The following is a 12,567-nucleotide window of genomic DNA, read 5'->3' as shown; positions in this document are numbered from 1 at the left end:
GGACACCCAGGAATAATTATTACACTCTGCTTAAACTGGGAGGGGGTTCAGCAATGTTGGACTGATGTATGCGACTAGACTTAGAGTTGGGATATGTTCACACTGTCATATTCTTCAACCGTGTTACCTTCACATGTATGAACTGGACTATAGGGGACTGTTTGCCCTCCTGAAATGGATCCACATAGACAATATCCAGGATGGAGCAGGTGCCCTCATACTTGTCAGTTGCCCTTTTGCTGGCGGCCTGGATCACATGATTCATCCCTTTGTGGACGTCTTCATGTACAATATGGGAATATATATATATATGGGTTTCTATAGACCTTTTGTTGCACTTACAATGATAACAGGATCCGGTCTGACAGGTTTCCTCTCTTGAATTTCCCATTTCTCATGCTTTCAAAGAAACATAGAAACCCTTCCGGATTAATATCGTAATAATGTAACAAGGTCTGACACCAGTGAGGGCGCGGCGCCCTATGTGAACGGACACATAACAGTTTTCTTTGTTTATCATTGAAAATGAGACAAATATATTTCAGTAAATTTGACTGGTTTACGTAGGTCCACATTTAGGGTATGTTCACACTTTGGAATCAACTGTCGTTGGCGCTGCCGGTGGCATAATTACGAATAAGCGCAGCCGGCTGTCAGCTGACAGTGCTGACCGGCTGAAGCTCATAAAAATGAACAGCCACTGGATAGACCCATCATTTTCATGTCCACTGGTGTCAAGCACCATGAAATGAAGTTGCATGTGTGTGCTCACCCTCTACAATTCCTCCTCCTCCTCATACTCCTCCACCATCAGCGTTGCACAATTCTGATCCTACTAGGATCAATCCACCCTGATTCCCCAAAACTCTGCTGGTTAGAGTGTCAATCCACCCTGATTCTAAGTCTAAAATCGGACCAGAATGGAAACTGCTGTGGACCGATGGCCAATCAACGCTGGTCAATGCATTCCTATGGGAAAAAGTCAGCTCCTGCATATCGCAAGCTGACAGGGATCCCAATGTAATACAGTGACTTGGGCTTGTTAGATGCCCCCAGGCATGCTTCCCCTGCTGTCCCAGTTGCATTGCAGAGGTGTTGACATCATTTGCTGAGGTGTGATAGTGGACTTGGTGACTCTCCTGAGTCGAATGGTGGGATCCCCTGAATGAAGTATTTTCTGCCATAGACTATAATGGGGTTCGATATTCATTCGAATAGACGAATATTGAGCGGCTATTTGAAACGAATAACGAATATTGAATATTTTACTGTTCGCTCATCTCTAGTGTTTATACAAACAAAGTGGTATCAAAAAAGCAATGGAGATCACAATCAATTATAATATTTATTAAAGTCCCCCCCCCAAAAAAAAAAAAAATCACAAATTCAGGTAGGCTTTAAGTAAAACGGTGCTGTACAAATTCGAGTTCGACACAGAAAAAAGCGCTATTTGAAAAAAAAAAAAAGTCGTCACTTGGTCAGACTAACGCTAGGTTCACACCTGCGTTCTCCTGTCCGTTCTGAGCTTTCCGTCTTCTGCATGCCAGAAGTCGGAAAGCTCAGACCGGGTCCGGCCGTGAGCGGCGGTGAGCATTTTAGGCTCTCCGCCGCGAAACCGGATTTTTTTATCCGGACACAGAGTACTGCATGTCCCACTCTGTGTCCGGATTATAAAACCCGGTTTCGCGGCGGAGAGCCTAAAACGCTCACCGCCGGACATCTCTCTCACCCATTCAAATGAATGGGTGAGAGAGACTCCTGCAGGTTTCCGTCTCCTGCCTCTGTTTTAGGCAGGAAACGGAAACCTGAACTACGGAGACCCGAACGCTGATGTGAACGAGCCCTTAAATGAAGTATAACTGCACCAGTAAAGTGGTAATGTGGAGGCTATAAATACAGTGAGTCACCTAAAAAAATAAATAAATTAATGGGGGTCCCCCCAATATATCTTTGCTTGGAGTCCAAAGAATGCAAAGTCTGCCCCGGTCACTACTAGAGGTGATGAGCAAATGTTGACTTGTTACAATTTTCCCAAAAGTTTTGGATTCCAGAAAATCTGAAACTTTTCAATTAGTCCGGCTTCCAGCCATCTTCGTACCATGTGGTTTAGGTTCCTTTGATCATTGAGAGTAGGTCAGTGATCGAGAGTACACAAGACAGTCCTTTAGAGGTAACCAGGTACGTTGTGATGCTCAAAGTCTACCAGCCACGTAGCCACATTGAACTTTAATTACAACATAAGGTCCCCACATGTAGAGTAGTGACCATCTATTGAAATGATATTGAACAGGTTGGGAGAGTTCAGGAACAGCCATCAAAAATTTCTTTGGATACCAAAAATTTCTCCTTCAACCTTCAAGAATGAGATGGTGAGGTGTTGCAATTGGGTAACTTCATTGACCAGAAATATATAGCAGCTGATTAGAAATGATAATTAGATGTATAGTATATCAATAATCAGGTTTGGTGCACCGATCCCACCAATGAAACCTTGGGTCATGACCGGTCTAACCTTTTGAAATTCTCCTATAAAAGTTTTTAATATTATAGTATCAGGGAATTAACTCTATGTAGAGTCCACTGGTCATCAAGTGTGTAGCAGTAGACAGATGGTCAGTAGAAAAGCCGATGCTGTAAATGCAGATGGAGAGGAAGAGGGCACGGAGCGCATGGCTCCATACGAGGAGATCCAGGTGTAGTAGTCGGGGACATAGGTATAAACTCCAGGCCGGTTACGCAGGGCACAATCATCTCCCCAACTCACAATGCCAGCTTGATACCAAATTCCATTGGTTTTACAAACCAAAGGTCCCCCGGAGTCACCCTGAAATGAAGAAGGATAGTCCACTAAATAACAAGATTAGGAGAATGTTGAAGATTCATTATAATATCTACTTGAATGTGGAAAATGACAAGTCAAATAAAGCCTCTCCTCCAGTGCCATAATCGGAAGATAAGTCACCCACCTGGCAGGAGTCCTTCTGTCCAGTCTGGTACCCGGCACAGATCTGGTCACTGGGAATGAGTTGCTGGTTGGCGCTGATGACGGAGCCGATGTGGTACATCTTATCACAGGCACTATTACTGATAATAGGCACCATGACCTGCTGGAGAGTCTGTGGGTATGGAAGATTCACTGTAGAGAAGAACAATGGTCAACATCATGCAGTACCCAATATGGTAACACAAAGACTAAGGCCTAGAGTGATGAAGTTGTGAGAATCCACCAAGAAGTGCCCTGCAGACACCAAAGCTAGGATTTTACTTGTTGGCCAAATGATGGGTAATACTGATAGTTTCTTTTTAATATCGTGACGTGATAGATTAGATACACTGCTAAATGATGGGGTTGTAGTGTTGTGTGGCCCTCATGAACAGCATGGTACACGACAGGCTTAAAATACTGTGTATCTCGTGGGTTTTCTTACCACCAAATCCTGTATTTCCCCATCCAGTAACCCAGCAGTTGTCTCCAGCAGAAAACTTCATGGAAGCCGTAGGGATACACACTGGTAGGATGTACTCAGTATAGGTAATAGGACTGGACAGCTGAATAAGAGCAATGTCCCCTGGGGTGCCCGCTCCATTGTACTCAGGATTCACAATAATTCTTTGTACATCGGACAAAACCTCATGAGAATTGTGGATTTGCAGCTGGTAATCGCCAAGACCAACTTTATAGTCTGAGGGACTTGTAGACCTAAAGAGCAAAACCAAAAGACCATGTTAGACAACAGAGATGAGCAATGTCACCTACTACAGGGTTATTCATGAAGCAACAGCCCATGGACCTGGGCTGGAACTAAGGTCATCAAGTCTGTCCAGTGATCTCACCTAAGAAGACATTCTTACCACCAAAAGATAGAATTAAATACAATGGTAACCTTAAGAATTAAATACATTTTGTCACCTTTCTGACTTTCTTTTAATCCCAGTGTCCATATTTTACTATTTTAGGTCCAGTTGCTCAAGTAAGTTACATTTCAGTGACTTTTGTCAGCCTCACATGGCAGACCTTCCTGACCACTCTGTTGTGTACCTTGTTTGGATAAACCAGACCATAGGATCTTATCAGTAAGCAACCACTTACATTTCAAAGCAATGTGCGGCAGTGAGCACCCAAATGTTGGAGATCAAAGACCCACCACAGATGTGATAACCCTTATATCGTAGACTGATTTGCCATGGCCATTCTCCGTCAGTTGCGTCTGTTCCACCAACGATCCGATCGCCAAGCACTGGGTTTCCACATGTTGGTTGGGCTGCAGTGGTGAAGTTTGAAATGACTGGAGGGATGTAGACTGGAAAACATAATGGAATATATCACCTTGTTTGCCTTGTTCATATCAATTTGTTGACATCCAAAGTTCAATGCCAGACTGCATAACATTAGCCCAAAATGTCCTCTCATACCCTCAGTTGAGGTCTCTGCCCAAGACTGGGGGGAATTCCACAAAACACCAATTTCAACATTTCAGATTGTCCAGGTCTCTCACTTGGTCTTATACATCATAAAATGTGTCTATTTTGGCCTTTTAATCTTTACGTCCAATATAGAGGGCAATTCCTAATGGGAATGTTGTAGATGTTTTTTTGTTCACCACCTCCAATAAGTCCGGATTTTATCATGATTTAATCTCACCCCCTGGTTTCTGCCACCTGCCTAAATAGCACATCAGACACCAAAACTAAGTGTAATTGTTGCTCAGGAATGGCGGGGGATAGTAAAATTTTGATGGAGAGGCACATATTAACAGAGAATAAAAACTTGAATTGGTGGAGGTAGAGAAAGGTCCTCTTGTACTGTAACTTTTCTTACATACACTAACAAGCAAAAGGGTCACAATGTTTTGACCTTTTAACTTCCAGACTCCATATCTCACTATCCAGTACAGCTTCGAACATGAGACTACCATCATTTTATATGTCACAGCTCAGCTTCCTAGTCTCGGTTCCTGGGTGGTAAACAAGCTTCCTATGTCTTGTCTCCAGCAGTGTGCCTGAAATCCCACACAGGAACACTTCAGGCCACCTCTTCCTAAAGTCAAGTGCCTTCCTTTCTTCTATTGTGAAATAGCACATGAGAGTACTCATCATGCCGGGGTGTCACTGGCGCACTGAACAATGATCCAGAGTAACATCTCCTCCATAAATGTCTATACTCTGTGCTTGACCAAGCATGCATCTGTTGTTAAATAGTAGAGACTAGCTATATCTATAAGGGGATGCAATTTATCTTACTATGTCGAGGGTCTTTATGAAGTTGGATCTGGAGTTTCCAGGCTAGCTCCCATCCCAGCTCATGTCAAGTGTGATCGGAACCAACCCCATTCCCTTCTCCAATTTTTACCACTGGCTACCTGAGCTCAGAAGAAGACGGAGGAAGCGATGCAACTCAAGGGACAGGGGCTGGTTCCAATCACCTGACACAGGGTCGGACCTAGTCAAGTGCCAAGATGGCCAAGTGCTAACAGGTTAGACAATTCACAAGTAATATATTCAGAGCAATGGTGGAAGAGGATTAGATCCCCACATGTGGGGCCACCATGTGGCTTCCTCAATATGTAGATGTGGTGACTGAACTACCCACCATAGACTAAGATGAAGCGCTTATGACTAGGGTTGAGCTGATCTTGAGACTTCACAATCATTTTTAAAATCCGATTTTCGATCATTTTCTTGCCGATCCCGATCGTGATTGTGAAATTTGCTCGATCGCCGATCGACATCCGATCTTTCCCGATCCCAATCACTCAACCCTACTTATTACATGTTTTTAGCTATTGTGATGTCTCTTCTTTAAAGAGATTGATATATTTGTCATGTATATAAGTTATTATTGTTATGCTGCCCCATATACACACAATCTGTATTGGTTTATAAGTCATGTAACAAACCTTAAAAATCCTGACTGAATACGACTTACTCTACCTGACCTATAGACAGTGTCATCTTGAATATAGATCATAGACGTTCCACCTTGAACCAGAAAGTGACACCTATAATAAGTTCTGGTTCAGATGAAGCCAGTGACAAACTCTACACATCTGAGGCCTTGAAACAGTTTTGGGCGGAGCCATGTGGTAGTAACAGTGATGTCATCATCACACGCACATTCCTGGTACTCTCTCATGTGTAATATTTGCATAAGAATTTGATGACTTTCGCTGATCTTATAATGTAGATATGTTTCCATGCAATGAGACCTGCCCGAAGGAAAATCTACAATAAAAAAAAAAAAAAAATCCTCAGAAAATTTTACAGTGAAATTCCTTCTGGTGTGCGGTTTCCACGGTATAATGTCATATTCAGCCTAAAGAATCTTAACTACAGATTCCTGAGATAGGGGTCCGCCAGGGGAAGGCAGAAATTGCTGTGAACGGTACCCTAAAAATAGGGATGCTGAGATTCTATAACGCTGCTAAGAGTTGCGCCTTCCGCTTCGGCCAGCAGGAGAGAGAACAGGGTGGAGGTGACAATGGAGCCAAAGAACAAACCACTGGTGAGGCTACAGAGTGGCCAAACAGCAAGGAATGGAGAACAAAAAAACAGGAAATTCTCCAAGCATTGGAGTCTGAGGTAAGAGGTCAGGAATAGAGATGAGCGAACAGTGTTCTATCGAACACATGTTCGATCGGATATCAGGGTGTTCGCCATGTTCGAATCGAATCGAACACCGCGTGGTAAAGTGCGCCAAAATTCGATTCCCCTCCCACCTTCCCTGGCGCCTTTTTTGCACCAATAACAGCGCAGGGGAGGTGGGACAGGAACTACGACACCGGGGGCATTGAAAAAAATTGGAAAAAGTCATTGGCTGCCAAAATCAGGTGACCTCCATTTTAGACGAATAGTGGATTTCAAATCCGGGTCATATGAGAATGTGAACTTTGTGACTAAGAGACAGGGATAGCTGTACAGGCAGGGATAGCTAGGGATAACCTTTATTTAGGGGGGAATGTTATTAAAAATAACTTTTTGGGGCTCTATCGGGTGTGTAATTGTGATTTTTGTGAGATAAACTTTTTCCCATAGGGATGCATTGGCCAGCGCTGATTGGCCAGAGTACGGAACTCGACCAATCAGCGCTGGCTCTGCTGGAGGAGGCGGAGTCTAAGATCGCTCCACACCAGTCTCCATTCAGGTCCGACCTTAGACTCCGCCTCCTCCGGCAGAGCCAGCGCTGATTGGCCGAAGGCTGGCCAATGCATTCCTATGCGAATGCAGAGACTTAGCAGTGCTGAGTCAGTTTTGCTCAACTACACATCTGATGCACACTCGGCACTGCTACATCAGATGTAGCAATCTGATGTAGCAGAGCCGAGGGTGCACTAGAACCCCTGTGCAAACTCAGTTCACGCTAATAGAATGCATTGGCCAGCGCTGATTGGCCAATGCATTCTATTAGCCCGATGAAGTAGAGCTGAATGTGTGTGCTAAGCACACACATTCAGCACTGCTTCATCACGCCAATACAATGCATTAGCCAGTGCTGATTGGCCAGAGTACGGAATTCGGCCAATCAGCGCTGGCTCTGCTGGAGGAGGCGGAGTCTAAGGTCGGACCTGAATGGAGACTGGTGTGGAGCGATCTTAGACTCCGCCTCCTCCAGCAGAGCCAGCGCTGATTGGTCGAGTTCCGTACTCTGGCCAATCAGCGCTGGCCAATGCATTCTATTAGCCCGATGAAGTAGAGCTGAATGTGTGTGCTTAGCACACACATTCAGCTCTACTTCATCAGGCTAATAGAATACATTGGCCAATCAGCGCTGGCCAATGCATTCTATTAGCTTGATGAAGCAGAGTGTGCACAAGGGTTCAAGCGCACCCTCGGCTCTGATGTAGCAGAGCCGAGGCTGCACAAGGGTTCAAGTGCACCCTCGGCTCTCCTACATCAGAGCCGAGGGTGCGCTTGAACCCTTGTGCAGCCTCGGCTCTGCTACATCAGAGCCGAGGGTGCGCTTGAACCCTTGTGCACACTCTGCTTCATCAAGCTAATAGAATGCATTGGCCAGCACTGATTGGCCAGAGTACGGAATTCGGCCAATCAGCGCTGGCCAATGCATTCTATTAGCCCGATGAAGTAGAGCTGAATGTGTGTGCTAAGCACACACATTCAGCACTGCTTCATCACGCCAATACAATGCATTAGCCAGTGCTGATTGGCCAGAGTACGGAATTCGGCCAATCAGCGCTGGCTCTGCTGGAGGAGGCGGAGTCTAAGATCGCTCCACACCAGTCTCCATTCAGGTCCGACCTTAGACTCCGCCTCCTCCAGCAGAGCCAGCGCTGATTGGCCGAATTCCGTACTCTGGCCAATCAGCACTGGCTAATGCATTGTATTGGCTTGATGAAGCAGTGCTGAATGTGTGTGCTTAGCACACACATTCAGCTCTACTTCATCGGGCTAATAGAATGCATTGGCCAATCAGCGCTGGCCAATGCATTCTATTAGCGTGAACTGAGTTTGCACAGGGGTTCTAGTGCACCCTCGGCTCTGCTACATCAGATTGCTACATCTGATGTAGCAGTGCCGAGTGTGCATCAGATGTGTAGTTGAGCAAAACTGACTCAGCACTGCTAAGTCTGCATTCGCATAGGAATGCATTGGCCAGCCTTCGGCCAATCAGCGCCGGCTCTGCCGGAGGAGGCGGAGTCTAAGGTCGGACCTGAATGGAGACTGGTGTGGAGCGATCTTAGACTCCGCCTCCTCCAGCAGAGCCAGCGCTGATTGGCCGAATTCCGTACTCTGGCCAATCAGCACTGGCTAATGCATTGTATTGGCTTGATGAAGCAGTGCTGAATGTGTGTGCTTAGCACACACATTCAGCTCTACTTCATCGGGCTAATAGAATGCATTGGCCAATCAGCGCTGGCCAATGCATTCTATTAGCGTGAACTGAGTTTGCACAGGGGTTCTAGTGCACCCTCGGCTCTGCTACATCAGATTGCTACATCTGATGTAGCAGTGCCGAGTGTGCATCAGATGTGTAGTTGAGCAAAACTGACTCAGCACTGCTAAGTCTGCATTCGCATAGGAATGCATTGGCCAGCCTTCGGCCAATCAGCGCTGGCTCTGCCGGAGGAGGCGGAGTCTAAGGTCGGACCTGAATGGAGACTGGTGTGGAGCGATCTTAGACTCCGCCTCCTCCAGCAGAGCCAGCGCTGATTGGTCGAGTTCCGTACTCTGGCCAATCAGCACTGGCCAATGCATTTCTATGGGGAAAAGTTAGCTTGCGAAAATCGCAAACTGACAGGGATTTCCATGAAATAAAGTGACTTTTATGCCCCCAGACATGCTTCCCCTGCTGTCCCAGTGTCATTCCAGGGTGTTGGTATCATTTCCTGGGGTGTCATAGTGGACTTGGTGACCCTCCAGACACGAATTTGGGTTTCCCCCTTAACGAGTTTATGTTCCCCATAGACTATAATGGGGTTCGAAACCCATTCGAACACTCGAACAGTGAGCGGCTGTTCGAATCGAATTTCGAACCTCGAACATTTTAGTGTTCGCTCATCTCTAGTCAGCACAAATCTGCTCAGTAAAATTTGTGTGATGTTTTTTGAGGCTTTTTTTTTTTACATGCTTTTTGAGGCATTTTTTAGAGGCGTTTTTTGAATGTGGCCATCGAAAAACGCCTCGCGTTTTTTTTTTTTGTCAATTCCACATCAAAAAATGCGAGGCGGATTCTCCGCCTCCCATTGACTTGCATTGATTGAAGTGGTTTACATAGGACTGTATGGTGAGGTGTTTTTTGGAGGTGGATTTTAAGGCAGATTCCGCCTCAAAATCTTGACCAAAAAACTCAGTGTGAACTCAGCCTTAGGAGGAGAATGGAAACGATTCCTCCTCTGCATGTCCACTGTTCACATTAGAAGGAGAATATACAACAAGTAACCTGTTGTAACAGCGATTCCATCCTCCCAAGTGCAGATTATTTAGTTAGTACTACCCAGCATAGAGGGAGATATATAGAGTATGGTCTCCTTCCTACATACTGAGCATAGATCTGACTCACTTTAGTCCAAGGGAAGTACAGAAGTGATCATACATCAGCTATAAGGACTACTCCCTCTTCAGGCTCCTTAATTATATGTTAACAACAAAAACTATATTGACCAACTCTGATGAATCGCTGTGGAGATCTTCCATTGTGGGGAAACGCGTCAGCTGATAATCAGATGAGCACACTGTCCTAGAAATGTATGACAGGGTAGCAGTAAAAAAATACTGCGCGACAAACCAATTCAGCAGTATTGTTTTTTTTAAGCTGGGAAGAGTATGTACTGGAATAAATAGTATATTGATCAATTTCCAGAAACACCTAAACTATATTGACCATCTGGAAATAGAGCCCTCTACTCTCCAGCAATTACAACTTCTCATATGTATAGAAGAGTCAAATGTTTGCTCATTATACATAGTGATGAGAAACTGCAACACAACTGATGCACATATTGCAAAGAACACTGTAGTTATATTATTACTAGCAGTTATAGTGGTATTAGTATTAATAGTAGCAATAGTATAAAAGTAGCATTAGTAATAATAGAACTATCAGTAGCAATATAAGAAGTAGTAATAGTAATAGATGTATTAGTAACAATAGTATTATGTGGTATTATTATTATTATTATTATTAGTAGTAGTAGTAGTAGTAGTAGTAGTAGTAGTAATACTAGTAGTAGAGGTGGTAGTAGTAGTAATAAAAGTATTAATAATAGTAGTGATAGAATAATTAATACGGTAGTAATAGTAATTAATATTAATAGAGATGAGCGAACAGTGAAATATTCGATATTCGTTTCGAATAGCCCCTCAGTATTCGACTATTTGAACAAATAATAATAATAATAATAATAATAATAATAATAATAATAATAATAATATAAGTATTAATAGTTATAGTAGTGGTAGTAGTATTAGTCGTATTGGTAGTAGTAGATGTAATAGTAGTATTAATAGTAGTGGTGGTGGTAGTGGTAGTAGTAGAAGTAATAGTGGTAGTAGTAATTGTGATAGTAGTAGTAGAAGTAGTAGAGGTAGTAGCAGCAGCATTAGTAGTAGTGATAGTAGTAGAAGTAGTAATAGTGATAGAAATAGAAGTAATAGTAGTGGTAGTAGTAGTGGTAGTAGTAGAAGTAGTAGTAGTAGTAGAAGTAATAGTGGTAGTAGAAGTAATAGTGGTATTTGTAATAGTAATATTAGAAGTAGTAGTGGTAGTAGTAATGGTAGTACTAGTAGTAGTAGCAGCAGCAGTAGTAGTGATAGTAGTAGAAGTAGTAGTGGTAGTAGCAGCAGCAATAGTAATAGTGATAGTAGTAGTAGAAGTAGTAGTAATAGTAGTAGTGGTAGTAGTAGAAGTAGTAATAGTGATAGAAATAGAAGTGATAGTAGTGGTAGTAGTAGTAATAGTGGTAGTAGTAATAGTGACATTAGTAGAAGTTGTAGTGGTAGCAGTAATGGTAGTACTAGTAGTCATAGCAGCATCAGCAGCAGCAGTAGTAGTAGTAGAACTAGTAATAGTGATAGAAGTAGAAGTAGTAATAGTAGTAGTAGTTGTTGTAGTTGTTGTAGTTTCTCTATTTTTTAATTCCCTTTTTGATCTACACCTGGTTTTAGCATCCAAAAACTGGATCCGACCTACAAAACATTTAAACACACCCTAAAGTTTTTGGCCCATTAAAGAGACTTGATCAGCAAACAGCTCAACCAATTAGACATTAATGATACCTTTGGAGTAACGGACTTGTGATCCATAATTGCTCAGCTGATTGTAGAAGCCACTTACCGGAGAGCAGCAGGAGGCTGGTGAGACACAGGACGCTGGCCATGGTCACACCTTGTGGTTGATGTTCTTTGGTCAGGAATAATCTCTCCCAGTCTGTGTTGTGGTTTCTCCTTTACACTGACATTGGAATCCTATACCTTGTGTTTTGAACGTGGCTAGACCTGTTTTTACGGAGAATTCTTCTGTACTAACAACTGCCTTGACTACAGAGAAGAATCTATGTGACCATGCACAGAAGGAGGTGGCCATAGTCATAGTCGTGATGTCACTATTGAGCAAGAAAAGACTGCACAGGTGACCAAAGACAAACATAGCCTAGAACCTGCACCTCCCTGCTCCAGTCACACCGAAATTAACTCATAGGGTGCTTTCATATATGCAGGTTTTGATCAGGTTTTGTGATGCAGTTATGAAGCCAAAACTATGTATGGATCATAAAAGGAGAGAACGTATGAGGTTAAAGACACGATACAGTTCTGGTCGGTATTTTTAACATAGTGAAAGATGTATATGTCAGATGTATATTTCTATGTCTTGTGTATGTTTAATTACTTTAATTCACTTTATTCTGGGGTTATTGGGATGTTACATATATTACCTTGAAGCGTGCTAACATCAGAATGTATACAATGTATATGAGCACAAACATATAACCTAACAGCACTTGTTGCGTTACATCACAGCCACCTACAGAAGGGTACAGGCCCATATCGCAGTCACGGACAAGGTGCAGTAATGCTAATGTGTTAATGTCCCCATGTAACTCCAGAATAGTCCTA

At 43.4% G+C, this 12,567-nt stretch overlaps 1 protein-coding gene across 1 annotated transcript; it reads right to left on the bottom strand.

Annotated features, from left to right (window-relative positions):
• Positions 1-2,496: 2,496 nt before the first annotated feature.
• LOC142217576 (serine protease 33-like) lies at positions 2,497-11,886 on the bottom strand. The gene is made up of 5 exons (XM_075285869.1): positions 11,789-11,886; positions 4,091-4,301; positions 3,429-3,700; positions 2,967-3,136; positions 2,497-2,824 (listed from the first exon to the last, which is right to left on the bottom strand). The coding sequence occupies exons 1-5, from the start codon at positions 11,829-11,831 to the stop codon at positions 2,588-2,590; spliced, it is 933 nt and encodes a 310-aa protein (XP_075141970.1). The 5' UTR covers positions 11,832-11,886; the 3' UTR covers positions 2,497-2,587.
• Positions 11,887-12,567: the final 681 nt, after the last annotated feature.

This window comes from Leptodactylus fuscus, chromosome 8 (genome assembly GCF_031893055.1).
Source record: "Leptodactylus fuscus isolate aLepFus1 chromosome 8, aLepFus1.hap2, whole genome shotgun sequence".
NCBI lineage: Eukaryota > Metazoa > Chordata > Amphibia > Anura > Leptodactylidae > Leptodactylus > Leptodactylus fuscus.
Note: the sequence above shows the minus strand (reverse complement) of the source record. Positions and strands in the feature narration are given on the sequence as shown.